Here is a 15,684-nt window from a genome sequence, read left to right on the forward strand (position 1 = left end):
TTATTTTTCCTAGCTTTTAAATGAAGTTTCATAAACAGTCAGGCACATGGACAGATGACTGGAGTAGAAGTTGAGTATGTATCAACACATCCCAATTCCTCCTCCTACATTTGGTCCTCTTGGTATCTCCCATAGCCACCACTTGCTCCAGACATGCCCCAATCTGAAGACACTGAGGGATCAAAACCCTGGAGAATGCTGAAGTCCTTCACAAAGATCAGTTTAGCAGTAGCCCTTAAATGCTGGATTTATGCAAATACATTTTAAACCTAAGGTAAGCCCCAATGCAGCAAGTTGACTATATACTCCAGTCTGGAATTTATGCAACACTTTCCTTAATAACAGAAAATACCTGAAAACTGTGCTTTAACTGTGCTTAATAACAGAAAATACCTGAAAACTGTGCTTTAATCATCTGAGTCTTGTGTCTGGGCAGTAGAGAAGACACCTGGCATGGCCTGAGGGCGAGTAGCAGTTAATCCACAAAACCATGTCCCACCTCTGCCTATCAGTGTTGGTGAATTTTGAACACAGTGTCAAGGTACTGCCATTACTTGTGAGCAGTCAGCACATAGACCTAATAATAAACATTCAAACTTTGCAGCTCTGAGTGAGCCTTCAGTGGAAATTGAGAGGTTTCTCAGACATCCTGGCAGGCAAAGCTTCCACCAACCTACAGGGCAGCAAGGCAAGAACTTTTCTGTTCTCGATGAGGCAAGAATCAACCAGGAAGAATAAGTACAATCATTTCTACAGGAATGACAAAAAGATGAAACAGAAGCTGTGCCCTGGCCAAGGAGAGAGCCTGACAGCCCTCTCAGATGCCAGGCCACAGTTTCTAACAAACAGCAGAACTGAGGTAAGCTGTCTGGAACAGATTAATCTCAATAGAGGAAAAATAAGATACAAAGCAGCAGGCAATCTTTAAACCATATCTATATCAAAATAGTATGCAAACTATTGCACAGAGTATGAAGTGTGTTGTGTTATGTTTTTTGTTAGTGCTTATCTATCAAAGACCTTTTTCTCCTCTGCCAGATAAGTGGTGAACTTTGGAAATAAACACATTGAAAAGGACCATCATGAACTTGATAACAGCAAGTCCACAGACAGATAGATCCAGTGTGCCAGGGAGCAGGTATCTGTACAGCATGCCATGAACTGATGGCAAAGCACCAAAGGAACAAGTCCATGTGGTGATGCACTATCAGCAAAATGCTGAAGGGTACAGAGTACAGCTTAACTCCACCTGACTCAACTGAAAAGATCATAGTTAAAGACAGAGCAGTATCAGCTGAAAACAAATTAGGATGTGCAGAATACAACACAGGACAGAGACATCTGAGCCAATCTAAACGAGATGAGGCACCAGAACTCGTAGAGGCGTATTTGCACAGCACTTCATTCAGGCTGCTTCTCCAGCAGACCACACACTAAGAAGAAAGTAGTCTGATACAGAAGAACCATATAGATACATACTCCACTTGCACAAACTTCTGTATGTCATATAGGGTATCTGAAAGTGAAACACAGCAATTTGGAAAGATTAAATTGTTTACATAATCAAGAATTGTTTCAGGATGAGTGGTCTCTACTAACTACTCTGTGCTTAAAACAACATTTGACTTGCACTATAATCTTTGAATTTTCATGTGCTTATAATGTAAAATTTATTTTATGACTTTATTATTTACATCACTTTGAACTGAAACATTCTTGCTTCATTCATCCACATGATAAATATCCTTGGACTACCTGAGGCAAATCACATTAGACATTTGGATTACTTAATAGAGGTAAGGAGAGGAAAAATATCTCTGTGGCTGATGTAATTTTGTTTTGTATCCAAAGATATTTTTAGAATATAGAAGGAAAAATGCCAGACAGGAAAAGACTTGTAAACAAACCCCAAATAAAATACCAGAAATAGAGCCAATGTATGTAAAACTAAACAGCTTAGAAGGGCCAGATAAACCTTTAAACTGTTCTATTCCAGACTGTCCTAGCATTATTAAGAAGGCAGCAAGACATAGGTATATAAATTTTAAATGGCAAAGAACAAACAACATTTGACACTAGTTAATCTTCGGTTGCCACCCTTTTAGCATTTGATGACCCTTGTGTTGAAAGAAAGAAATGTAAGAGATCTACTTGAATGAGCAATAGCAAGAGAGAGAGAATACAGAATTGGACCATTGCTGTAACTGCTGAGAAAGTGGGTAGGTCTTCTACTAGAATGGCACACAGAATAACAAAGAAACCATGCATGCTACTGGAGAAACACACCTCTCACAAAAATAACCAAATTACAGTAAAAGCAAGCTGGAAAGAAAGAACAGTGGCAACGGATGAGGAGAAAGAAGTACAATGTATTACTCCAGGCTCTATGGGAATCAGTCCTCAAGAAAGAGAAAATGCTGAGGAACATTTTAGATATGTGCTGTGCTAGGAAGACTCGAGAGTCATGATGAAAGGTTATGGAACTAACAGAGAATGCATGAGACATTCCTCCATGCAAATAAGACATTATGACACAGCAGGCAGAAAGTTATTAACAATTTATATCGATAACTCAGTGGTAATTAGAGCTTTACTGCAACTTAGGAGTGCAGAGATACTGAGGAATATTCCTGCGCTGTTGTCAATGTAACCTGCAAGTATCCAGCTGTGCAATTCTGCTGGCATTTAAATCAAACTAAGGAAATGAGAGCCAACATATGTAGAATCTGTTTCCTTACAACTGAAAAAGCTGAGACTTAGTTGGAGAGCAAGAAAGGCTGTAGTAAATGCCAGGAGGAATTGCATGCTAGAGCTCTCTATTTCCATGAAGAGGGAGTGAAGAGTCTCTTCCCAAGTATAAGACCACGAAGAGTCTCCTCCCAAGTATAAGACCAACAGAGTAGAAGTAGGGCAGAGTCTGAAGAAATAGGCTACTTTCAGATAGGTTGTGAAAGGCTAATTCCCAGAGTGCTTCAGGTACATCTTGTGTCACTCTCTACAACTTCCTGAAAGGTGGTTGCAGTCAGGTGGGGATTCTCCAGGCAGCAATTGAGAGAACAAGATGACACAGTCTTAAGCTGCTCCAAGGGAAATAAATATAGGCTGGATATTAGGAAAAGGTTTTTTATGGAAAGAGTGATAAAGTACTGGAATTGTCTGCCCAGGGAGGTGGTGGAGCGACCATCCCTGGATGTGTTTAAAAAAAGACTGAATGTGGCACTCAGTGCCATGGTTTAGTTGAGGTGCTGTGGCATGGGTTGGACTCAATCTTAAAAGTTTCTTCCAACCTAGTGATTCTGTGTGTGGCATACCTTCAGCATCAGTACTCATGTGACCCACTTTTGTTAATTATTTATTATTTAAAATGATGTTTCTGGATTCTGATTTGAACCATGGTTCCTCACTAACTAGAGTGACATGTGTTTATTTTTTCATTCATGCTAAATTCTTGGCCAGGATTCAAAGAAGAATGCAAAGAGGTGGTTAACACACATGAATTTTACTTTGCAAAACAGGGACAGAGAGAAGTAGGAGAAGGGGTAAGAACATCCACTCTGCCAGTTACTGAGTCTCCTATGAGATCTGACAACTTGATGAGGTGCGACCAGTTCTAGCACTGAAACAACAAGCTGCTTCAGGCACCAAATGATGCTTAAAGGCTCTTCAAGCCTTTGTCTCTTCTGCCTGCCCTCCCTTCTGCCCACTCTCTTCTTGGACAGGCCTGTCAGGGACAGTGACAGAGCCTTGAAATTTCTGGGCTTTTCTCACCCTGCCTCCAGTTTGTCCCATCAGCATCCACCAGAACTGTGACTGATTACAGATCAATTCTGCAAGGCCTAGTCCTATATAAGGGGAGGAAAAAAACCCTCACAATGTTTTACAGCAAAAGATAAAACAGCAGTATAATTATGCTAAGTAATCTAAAAAGCCAAAAAGACAGGAATTCTTAAGGCTCTGTTTTAAAGCTTACAAACCCCTAAGTAATGCTAACTACCAAATGCCTGTAGTGTGGATGAAATTTGGAGTACACAATGAGCTAATTCATATTTTAATAAATCATAGTCTTGTATGTAGCTTTTGAACTTGAAAAAGACACATGATTTCCCACACATTTCTGGAATACTATGCTGAAACATTATAAAACGGAAATGAAAAAATAATCTTTTCAGTAAGCTCCTATTAACTGTGGAGTATTCATTACTCAGCAGTCACTGTATTCTCCACCATTCATGTGTACAGATGAGGTTTCACCCACTTGACTCAAAATGGGCTGATGCAGAATTAGACTCAGCCACAGGAATGCCAATGCTTCAATGGTAACTGTGTCCACTAATGGAAAGCTCTTAGACCACAGATGTAATGGATACACACAAAGACAGGGATGTCATCCTAACTTGCTGCTCTGATGGACATCCACCAATTCAAGAGCTTTCTGCTGCACCCCAGTTTCACCTACCCAGCAAACAAAACAGTGAGGTAGACTGATGCCAGGCTGATCTTATCCTACCACCTCCCAGATCCTGTCAGTCTGAAACGTTTTCCAGGACACCTTCCAGATTGACAGGAACAATCTTCCCTAAGGTTATGATGAAATACAAACATGATGAAATGTAGGCAGGGCACTCTATTCTTCAGTCTAGAATTCATAGAATTGTGCCTGACAAAGATAAACAGAAGGTAATCCTGATAAAGTAGCAATTTGCACAGGATTAATAAGTAAAATGGTTGCACCAGCAGGACCTTACAAAACAAACCTCTTTAATTTGGTGACAGTTTACAAACCAGTACACAAATTCTAAATGAGCCAGGGACAGACAAAAAAACCCAAGTGAATGTGTGATGTATTTAGGCCACAAATAAAAGAACTATTGAAACACTCACAGGTAGATTAGGGCAAAAAAAGAGAAAAGCCTGGACCATGCAAGGCAATGCGCACAAAAGCCCTAAAACTCCAGCAGATCTGTGGCAAATCTTGTCCTGAAATGTACAAACTTCAATTTAAGAAATTCTTAATATCTCAGATATTCATTGAAGACTCTGTATGCCCAAAGAACAAATACACTGGGCAAAAAAACCAATTTGAGATCCTCAAGGACAGCCAAACAAACTGCTGTCCTTTATCAACCCCTTCAGCCCCATTCACCCAGAAATCCCTACAAGGTTCAGTCTCAGTCCCTGTCCAAATATGAGACACTTATGAGTGACAGGCCACACTTCTGACTGTACAAAACACACTCTGACACAGCTGAATTGTCCTCCAGAGTAGACTTCAGAACCTTCAGCCACAGTCAAGGTGTGGCACTTTTGCAGAAGAGCTCTCTCTGTCACTCCTTGTTGGCCCATTTACCCAGACACTGCTCTGTCCCTGCAGAAGGGAAGCACAGAGCTCACAAAGAGCCAGAGAGCTGAGCTAAGGCAGGGTCCCTTGGATGCTGCAAGGATCCATCACTCCTGCTGGAGATGCTACTAGGATGGACTGCATATGCCAATCCCTACACTGCACATCCCCAGTCCTACAGCTTTGGTCACAGAGGGATGCAAAGACATTGGGTGAATTCTGACTAAAACTTTTTGAAATGTTTCATAGAAGACGTCTGCTGGACAAACTCTTCCAGCACTGCAAAGTTAGGGGAAGCAGCTAACAAAGAACCACGTTTATGGAATGAAATCTCAGCAGATGTGATGCAATCCCCTCAAACCAGCACCTTGGCAAATTTGCCTGAATGCAACAGGAGTCTGTTTGCTTTCACAGGATAAAGGGAATGTAAGTAAAGGGAAAGGGCTGTAAGGAAGCCAGCCACAGATGTTGATCTGAATAGGGGCTGGGATCATACAGAGGAAGGAAGTGGCTGAAACTCAACATTTTCTTCAAGAAAAAAACTCAGATTAGCTTCTATACTGAGTAAACCAGTCTTAAGAATGTTCTGCACAATGGGTGTTCTGAAATAATGTTTTGAAAAACATTTAATAAAGTATTTTGCTCCAAACTCCTGAATAAAAGTCTTGGGTGAATCAGAAAAATGACAATGCCTAGCAATAAATTATACAGATATTTGAAAAAATCATAGAGCAATGTTCTTTGCTAGCTTCACCTGCAGCAAGGAAAATCTACTAATCAGTTCAGTATATTCCATTCATCTTAATATCTTGTACTTTTAAAACAAGGCTACAAATTGCTATCACAAATACTTCTTTTGCCCATGGGAAGAAATGAACTACAGGAAGTAAAGCTTCAGTGTTTGACTTTGCTTTTGCAAAACAACATAGTTAGAGGTCTCCAAGGAGATATTCTAGAACCAATTGCATAAGAGTATATACTGAGAGTCCAACAGCATGTCAGAGTACAAAGAAAGGACAACAAAGCCAAGCTTCCATTAGTGAAATGAGCACATGTTATTACAAAGGCAATCTGCAGTTACTGTTGGATTGGATAGTGGTCTTGCAGTGTCAAAGTTAAGTTTTGGTTACTTTGACACTTAAGAATCAAACCACTCTCACTTGTTTTGATCCTTGGTTTTAAAAGAAAACAGATTTGAGATACCCTAGGTCTATTTCAAATTTCTTTCAGACTCCAGTCTGTTCCCACGATCCCAACTATCCAGGACTTCAGCCATCTGAGGAACACAGGCTCCTACACAAGTGTATGTGAGCCCTTTCCAATGACTAATGATGCTGCATCACCAATGAGAAAAGATCTCTTATAAATACACTTCACACACCTGAGGTTGTGCTTACCACCTTTTAACTTGGATGTACACATCACAGATTAGAAATATGAGAAGAAGGGTCAAAATTCATGTAACCAGGTAAGAGGCACCACCTTCAGCAAGACACATACCTTTGTGGTATATAAAACATGTGTTGTGGAGGGGGCTTGTAGAGAACTCCTTCATACACAGGCCACAAACCACTTAAAATTCTGAAGAGAGAACTCTTTCCACAGCCATTGGGTCCAGTGATTAAAAGATTCATCCCCTCCTCGACCTGCAAAGGGGATGAAAATGCAAAGATATTACTACACAGTGTATGTGGCACAAGAGATTCCAAGACCCCTAAGAGGGATTACATAAGCATTTATATAAAATTATCAACCAATTTCATTGATTAGCTGCATGTATTCTGGAAGTAGTAGCATTAGATAAAATATGTGGGCTAAGATAATGAAAATAATCTCCTTTATATCTGAGTATCTCTATAAATTAATGTTTACAGTAGTATATGGTAGTAATATTTATAGTAATATGTCATACTATTATATACACGTAATGTAATATGCAATATGATTACATTACAGCATCAATACATCACAGTCAGATTCAATTGTTCTAATGCAGATTAGGTCCAAAGGTGTTAACAGTGTTTCAAACAGTATTGTGCCTATCTGTGATATTAATTGCAGGTATGGGAGGTCAGTCAAGTGATTTGGAAAATTTATTTCACATTGCCATTTCCCACTAAACTGCCTATGTTAACTTGGCTATGATGACAAGCGATATTTTTTACTCATTTGACTATTACCCTGTGTATATATGAGTGTATCTTTATGCATAATCACAATGTCATTATCTATGTTTTACAGAAATATACTGACTTCTGTATTTTCTTTGTTTCTGTCTCTTGAGATGAATACATAGAAATGTCTGCTTGATCATAAGGTCGTAATTTTACAATTCTGAAATTCCTACACTGAAGATGTTGCAAGTTTTGCCATAGCTAGGACCATTTCCTCCTAGTTCCTAATTCAGAGGAAAAGGAAAATCCTGCTTTAGCTAAAATAAAAGATGTGCTGGAATTGTTAAATTTATTTCTGATAGCTTCAACTCTTTTTAAAAAGAACAGCATCTGCACTAGAACATCAGAACAGGATACATCTGGGAATAATTCAGTAAAGGTCACTCAATAAAATTGTAAGCAGGTACCCAGAGGTGTCTGGAATAGGTTTTTAAAAACAATACAAGTTTCTGCTGAATAAATGCTTCCCAACTGGACTGGTGAATGAACTATGCTGTCAGCTATTAGTCAGTACTGCTCTTTGTGGTGATCAGGAAAAACTACAGGTTTCATTTTTTCACTGTTGCTGTGGCCTCAGACTTTTAAAGGAGCCCTTGTGAGTAAAGCACCCCAATCTGACTGAATTTAACTAAAGGTGGATGCATAGTCTCACAGACACCTTTGAAAATCTCAAGTCAGTTTTTCACCTGGCAACAGCAACAGAAATCCTCCCTTTTCTTTCTCTGAGCAGGAAAAACTCCACATGTCTGCCTCTATTGAGCTACTATGCCTACCTTTCTGGATTTCCCCTTTTATCCATATGCTCCTCCAAGTACTTAACATAAGGTATATGAATTCTGTGCTGTTTATGTTAATGTGATGGCAACAATCAGAAGATTCTTGCATATCATCTTACTTTGAAGTTTAGTCTGGAAACCACCACATCGCCATTCGGAGTAATTATAGGAACATTTTCACAAATAATTCCTTGATCAACATCAATTACTTTCCCTAGAAATAAAAAAAAACCCAAAAATTAGAGTTTTTGAAACCCTCCATTAAGCAATCACTTGTGACAGCCTCTGTGCACAACTGAGTATATTTTCAAGCAAGAACTATTTTCAAGCTTAAGACAGCTATGTGCTCCAGGTACCCCTACTGGAAAACCTGGATAATAAATCTTAGCTAGTCCAAAAGACACTGTCAACAGTAGCCAAGAATGTGCAATGAAACCCAAATTTGATCCTAAACACAATGCACATTAGGCATCATAAATATGTGATGCACTATAAAGATTTGTTCATTCAAATTCTACTTCTAGTTTCTGTATTCTGCTTTAAATAGCTGTTTAATATCAAGCAGTAAAAAAGTTCAAGGACAGCCTTAGCCACAGGCAAACCAGTTAACCTTCTTTGAGGATTTAATTAGGAATCACTACCAGCTCTGAAAGTTGGAGCACCTTTCAGTCTCCTCCAGCAACGAGAGCAAAGGAGAAAACATTTAATGGCTTGCTTCCATCTCTTTTTGATGCCACAGACACTGTAAACATGTCTTGTAAGTATTTGCAGAAACTCATGAAATATTTCAGTCAGGTAGATACACTTGGCATTTGGATTTCTGGCAAATTAAAGATACAATCTCTACTGGATATCCGGATACTCTGTAATACAAGGACTTTGATATTAACTGCCCTGGAAAGAGTAAAAGAATGAAACTAACTCCTCAGACAGCTGTTAATGGTCTTATCCAACAGAACCCAAACAGTTAGATTCCTTGAAAAATATTAGCAATTACCTTTATAGACAAGATGCAAAGGAAGGATATTTCTCTTTCTATTAGATAGCTGTTTATTTATAACTTAAACTAATCTGAACAAAGAAAAATGTAACAAAGGCCAAGTTAGTTAGTTAAGTATAGAAGGCTCTGATAGCATTTTCTTCACTTAAGCTTAGTCTTAAATTCTTCCTTTAGATGCTCTTTGTTCAATTGATTTTAACTTGCCAAACCATAACAACCTGGGCAGAAATTTTTATGCCATGTATCAGTCCAAGTGTTCTTTTTTGGTAAAATAAATTGTACTTATAACAGCATAAGATTATGGGGAAAAAGTGTTTTTCTGTTAAAAAGAAATTACTTTGATACAGTGGAGACACTGTAATTAAAATAAATCTATGATAAAATATAGTCAGCTAGTAAGAATTAAGTAAACTTAATTCTAATTTCCTAATCCTAATTTCACAGCATTTGATTGCAAGCTTTTAAAGTATATTTATGTGTAATCAGAAACACAATTTGACAGTATTTGTATAAGATGGACAAAGTTCTGTTTAATTTTTAAAATTCTGAATTATTAAATACGCTGTAAGGCAATATTGTTATCTGTAAAATATTATTTTCATATTTTCACACTTACTGACAACAGTAAATGCAAGGCACAAAACAGACACTGCTTAGTTACAAAGACTTATACTGGCTGATTGAAAAGGCAGTAAGTATTATGTGTTGAAAGAGCCATTGGGGAAGCAGAATATTAAGATTTTTCTTCTCTAACAATGCAGGCACACACAGGCATGTGAGCACGTGCACTTTTATCCACACACAATCCACTCTTCAGGGATTTCTGAAGCATTGCAACCAAAAGAAAGGAGGAAAACCAGTATTACAATAGCACTTGTCATAAAAAATGTGGAGCCTGTGGCCTAGATTCATCTGGCCTAAATTCTTCTTAAATCCTTGTGCACAATGCTTGGTCTTGGCTAGCTGCCTCTGAGAGCTACAACTACACAAGAGCAAATGCTTGTCACCATGGCTTAGGAGGAATTCAGACTGGATGAAAAGTGACTGTAGGGGAATGAAATCTTGGAAAAGGTTGCAGAGAAAAGAGGAGTGGGGTTTAGACATAGTAGACCTAGAGGGAACATGAAGAGCACACTTCCATATCTGAACTGTATTTGGTTTTGGTTATCTAAAAAGAGACCCCAGATTACTTCATTGCTCCAGGAACTACAAACTTTTTCTCATGTACATGACAACATGCAACAGTTATAAGATGCCATTTCTTTAAACATCAGCCAAGCACTACCAAGATCTATCATATTAAGACATCAGCTATTTCCATACCTATCCACCATGCTGCATCACACTTTGTTATAATGAACCTTGTGAGAGGACCTTTGAGAAATGTGAGCTGAAGGGCAGCACTGTTGAAATCGCTGCAAGAAGTTATTTCACAAAGAGCCCTTTGGGGCCTATAACTCTACTGAGGCTTAACTTTCCAAAAGCTAAAGGAAGAGAACAAGGCTTTTCAACACCACAGAGGGCAGCAGCAGAAATGCTATGTTGGGAAAATGAGGAAAAACCCATTGCAAAAGCTGCCTTTGAGTACCTCAGAGAGAAGCTGGATGCAAGAGGCAGGGAGAGGTGGCACAATAAGGAATGGATGTACAGAGAAAATGCTCCAGGGAGGATGGAGACAGAAAGACAGTGGCACCAGAAGACAGAGGATGGGGTCAGTATAATAAAGCCTCTAATTTGGCCTTATTATCAAGCAGTGCAAGATAGCCTGGGAGCCCAGTCCTCAGGGGGACAGGGTGCCCAAAGCTAGCCTAGCTCAAGGCCGATGGCCGCGGGCTGACCCCCTTAGCAAGCTTGGTGATTATCAGCTCTTTAGTGATTGCAAGCTCTCTTAGGATCTCAGCTCTTGCTTGCTAAGGTAGGGAGCCCTTGGCTGAGGCTGCAGCACACAGTGAGAGAGGAGAAGGAGAGGTCCTGGCGTTCCACAGCGATGTTTATTGGGGGAGTCTGTGCAGGGTCCCAGCGACAGCTCTTCTTCTCTCAAACGGGCTAAAGCAGGCCCCTTTTATAGGGTTAAGGGGAATCCAAACTTGACCAATAGTAAGGGTTAAGTAACATAGCCTATAGGGTTACAGAGATAAGCTTTGGGGCAGGGGTCAGGGAGACAGGAACTTATGTTGCTGTCTCAGCAGTTCCTATTGTTCGATCCTCCATGGGGCCTTACCCAGGTCCATGGGGTTTACTACAGGTCAGGAGGGAAAAAGTATATATAATCAGATCATTTGGGAGGTGAGAAGATGGGTAAAGTTATCATTTTCAGTTGAAGATTCCCACTAAATTATGAAAAAATGAGCACAGCCTGATCTTTAATCATGGAAAACATAGTATTTTTGGGAAAAACTACAGAACCAATCTGTCTTTTCTCTTCCTACCTCACACAAAATAATATGATGGCTGAAGATGAAAATGTTACAGTCTCAGCTTTCTGAAAAAAAATGAATGGTCTGAGGAAAACAGGCACTGTCAGCATAAGAATACTACCATCACCATCACATATAATAGTATAGTTGAAATGCCTTTTCATTGAAAGTTTTTACAGAAAACATTTGAGCCATTTTGTGTATTAGAAAAGCACACCATAAGGACAGAGTTATAAGGAAGCAGGGGGTTAAAATGAAAGGCAACATGATCTCTGGGGAATAAGGCTGAGAGGCTGATTAGTTACAGAAAAAAAACCTCTGTTCACCTCCTGTCCCACTGCTCCATGCCTCCCCCACCACCCCTGGGAAATTCATACAAATATGAATTAATTACCTTTGATTTCTAAGGGCCCATCAATGTGTAACTCTGCCTTATCTTCACTCCTGCTGTTGTTTACAGACCCTTGAATAACAGCAGTTCTTTTGTAGATGCCTCTCTTCACCTCGTCAAAGACTGCAAACATGTTGTAGACACGGGCGGTGTAGCCTGCGAGCTCAGTGACCTGAGAAACAACAAACACCTCATTTCAGTTTGCTTCACAAATTCTACAAATTAAATGTTTGGCCAAAGATCAACATGAACAACAATGCTGATCATCACCCACTGATTTCCATTCCTTGAAATGCAGTGCTAACCCATGTGCCACCAGTAGCTCCTACCAACCAGCAGACAGGACAGCTGAGCTAAGCCCATGTAAGCCATGATAACTCCAATAAATGAAGAGGCTGTAGAGACTGCTCATTTCTGTAGTCTTCAATGAACAGAGAACAGCTACTAATGTATCTGAAAACAAAGAGGCTGGTACACAAGAAAGAAACAAAATCTCTGCATTTTTCAGCAAAAATAGAAGTCCACAGAAGTGAGAAAAAATGGCATCTATAATTGCTATGTTTACTTGCTTGTATTCCTGAAACTTCCTGTGGGAGAAGTGTGCTTTTCTGTGTAAAAGAGGCAGCATCAGGGCACCCTAACCTGAAACACAGTACAAACCAGAAATGAGTCTTCTGTCAACTGCATGCTAAATCTGACACCTTAAAACAAAACTGGGCATTTTTAACATGGTGACGTCTCTTAAAGGGGCTTTTTTTCTTCTTTTGTTTTTTTTGGTCCATTTGTCACAATTTTCACCTGGTGAAGACAGAAACAACAGATCCCTGGACCTTGTAACTTCATATTCATGGGCTATATAAGAGCTCCCAAAGAACTGCCTCCATCTGCTGGTAGTAAAGAATTAAGCCAAAGCCTTTTGTTTTAAATGTATTATTAGATGGCTTTAAAAGGATACATTTTTATACAAAATGCAGAGAGGACAAGAAAATCAGATCAAGATTATAAAATCTTTGGCCTGCTGTGATTAAATATGTACACCCCATGACTGAGTTCACCCACTATGGTGTACATAATTCCAAGATTATTTGAAATAACTGAAAATAGTTCCATAATTCTCCTCTAAGTGTCATTATTTGAGCCAGACTCAGAAGTGAGTGCTAGCTCTGGCCACATGGCCATAATTTCACCAGGATGACAGAGAGAATCCTGCATGTGATAAATGAAACTCCTACCAGGAGAACCATTAACGGGTAGTAAGCTTCTATACCATGACTGTAGAAACTCATTTTGTTCAAACACTAAATACCACCACCTAAACTATTGACTGCAAAGAAATCCCACCTCATCTGCACTGTGAATTACACTGACTTGAAGGAGGTTGCCTTGGTGGAGGAGGTGGGCAAGAACTGCACTACCACTTGACATGGGTTGAAGTACACTGGGCTTTGGAAACTGCCTGAATCACAAAATGGGAATGACAATGTGGTTGAAGTACTGCAGTCTTTTGATGAGAAGCATAAATGTAAAATTAAGATGGAAATTCATAGAACTGCTCATTTGTCTCATGCTGTCTGGATTAGTATCTTACCATGTTATAGACAAAGTGAGTTTGTTCAGTTCTTCCTCTACTATTTTTCAGTTCTTCCTCTACTACTTGCTTGCCAAAAAAATAAAAACACAGTTTTTCTAATTCCTCATGTACATTATATAAAACAAAACACATTTTACATCAGTGTATGACAGGTTATCCAGCAGTATCTTGCCAGCAGAGATCAAGGAGGGGAACAGCTAAAAGAGAACAGGTTAAAAATCACAGCCCATTCGGACTTCTGAAAACAGCACAGACACTGGCTTTGTCAAAGTCTGTATCTGAAGGTGCCAAACTACCCCTCCTCTGACAATTTACAAAGCTGTGGCTGTTATGGCTGGATTCCAAATAACAGAATCCATAGTCTTTGATTAGCTGCCTAGTTAATGCATTCCTCCTCGCACTCCACTGGGAAAAGGGGTTCCTACCAAAGGGATGAGCAAACACCAATTCAAATATGAAGAACAAACATTCAGAAGGAAATGTTGAGATTAACAGCACTGACTCACTTTTCTGTGGCTTAACAGCTGGCATTTAAAGAAATCCACAGGAGAGACAATAGATTAAAGCATAGCTCTACTGGAATTTGGGTAAGGACCTGAAATAACATCTCTGATCTTCTAGATTAACATTCTGTACTTCTAGAATACTTGTACTCCCAAAATGAACTTTTTCCTGCTAAAATTTCTCTATTTTGAAAAATTACTTACAATTTAACAGGTTCACAAGATACTGAAAACAGCCTTACAGTCTAAGTGGCCCAGAAATAAATACTCAATTCTCCTTGGTTTTCATACAGAAAAGGTTGCCCAGTGAGGTAGACATACCCATCTCTGGAAACATTCAAGGTCAGGTTGGATGGGACTCTGAGCAATCCAATAATGGCTGAAGATGTTCCTGCTCATGGCATGGGGGGGGGATTGGACTAGAAGACATTTAAAGACTCTTACAATTAAACTATTACATGCTTTTGTGACAGTTCTAACAGAAGAGTCCCAGTACACTGAAGACAGACAGCTCAAATTCAGGTCTGTGCTCCAAACAGAAGAGGAATTTGAACCTTTATCACTGACATTGCAGGAACTTCTATTACGCTCTGATGACACATGAACACAAGTATTAAAAATGACATCTGCACACTGCACCATCCAGGCAACTGTGCACTTTAGACTCTATGTGAACTTAACCCTAAATATCAAAATACCAGTTCAAATATCTCCATGGATTTAGTTACAATAGAATTGGTCTTTAAAAACTGCACTACTTTTTAAAAATATTTTATATTAAATGCAAATCATTTTTCTTTTTTTCCTCTTCTGTTTCATGCATGCAGGATGTACAGTACCTCTTTGTAGGAAGACATAATCCTTTCAATAGCATCTGCTCCAGAGATCAGCAAGTTTCGTGATGTAGTAAAAGCTTCTGTTCTTTCACTAACCATTGCCTGCTTCTGCCCGTCTTCCAACTCTGAATGTAAAAAAAAAAAGTTTTGTTAAAACAGTCTGCTGATAATTATCTCTACAAACTTAATTATTATTGCAATGTGAGCTATTACAGAGCAGGCTTTTTCTTTTTTTAAGAAAAAATTAACTCCATGAAGACAACCTTTCAAAAAGAACAAGTGAATGTAACTACCACAGCTTGGTCAAAAAGAGTAAGTGGGAGCCTATGGAATTCATCTTGTTAAGCAAAACATCCTGTTATTTATCTATATGGATCATTGTCGTTTTAATCTATCATCCTACAACATAAATTTTTCAAAATATGAAAAAAGTGAAACCTAAGCAATGATCTGAAACAGATTTTGAACATAATTTTTAACATTTTTGTGATTATTAATTTTCAACGTTACTTATTTACTGACTTCATGTAGAAGGAACCATTCACATTTGTGTAAATCTGGCAACACTTTTATATTTCTGTAAGAAGACAATAAACTCTCTTGGTATCAAAGGCATGGTTTCAATAGGATAACTCTCCCTCATAATGAAGTTTCTCTC

At 39.0% G+C, this 15,684-nt stretch overlaps 1 protein-coding gene across 2 annotated transcripts in view; it reads right to left on the reverse strand.

Moving 5' to 3' along the window:
* The window catches only part of ABCD2 (ATP binding cassette subfamily D member 2), a 43,668-nt gene that overhangs the window by 21,499 nt on the left and 6,485 nt on the right, over positions 1 to 15,684 (reverse strand). For both annotated transcript variants that reach the window (XM_066550800.1, XM_066550799.1), the window contains exons 3-6: positions 15,030 to 15,151; positions 12,100 to 12,268; positions 8,408 to 8,502; positions 6,839 to 6,984 (exon numbers count right to left, since the gene is read on the reverse strand). In XM_066550800.1, the coding sequence (XP_066406897.1) occupies positions 6,839 to 6,984; positions 8,408 to 8,502; positions 12,100 to 12,268; positions 15,030 to 15,151 (532 nt within the window). The remainder of the gene's footprint in view (positions 1 to 6,838; positions 6,985 to 8,407; positions 8,503 to 12,099; positions 12,269 to 15,029; positions 15,152 to 15,684) is intronic.

The sequence above is a fragment of the Molothrus aeneus genome, chromosome 5 (assembly GCF_037042795.1).
Source record: "Molothrus aeneus isolate 106 chromosome 5, BPBGC_Maene_1.0, whole genome shotgun sequence".
Taxonomy (NCBI): domain Eukaryota; kingdom Metazoa; phylum Chordata; class Aves; order Passeriformes; family Icteridae; genus Molothrus; species Molothrus aeneus.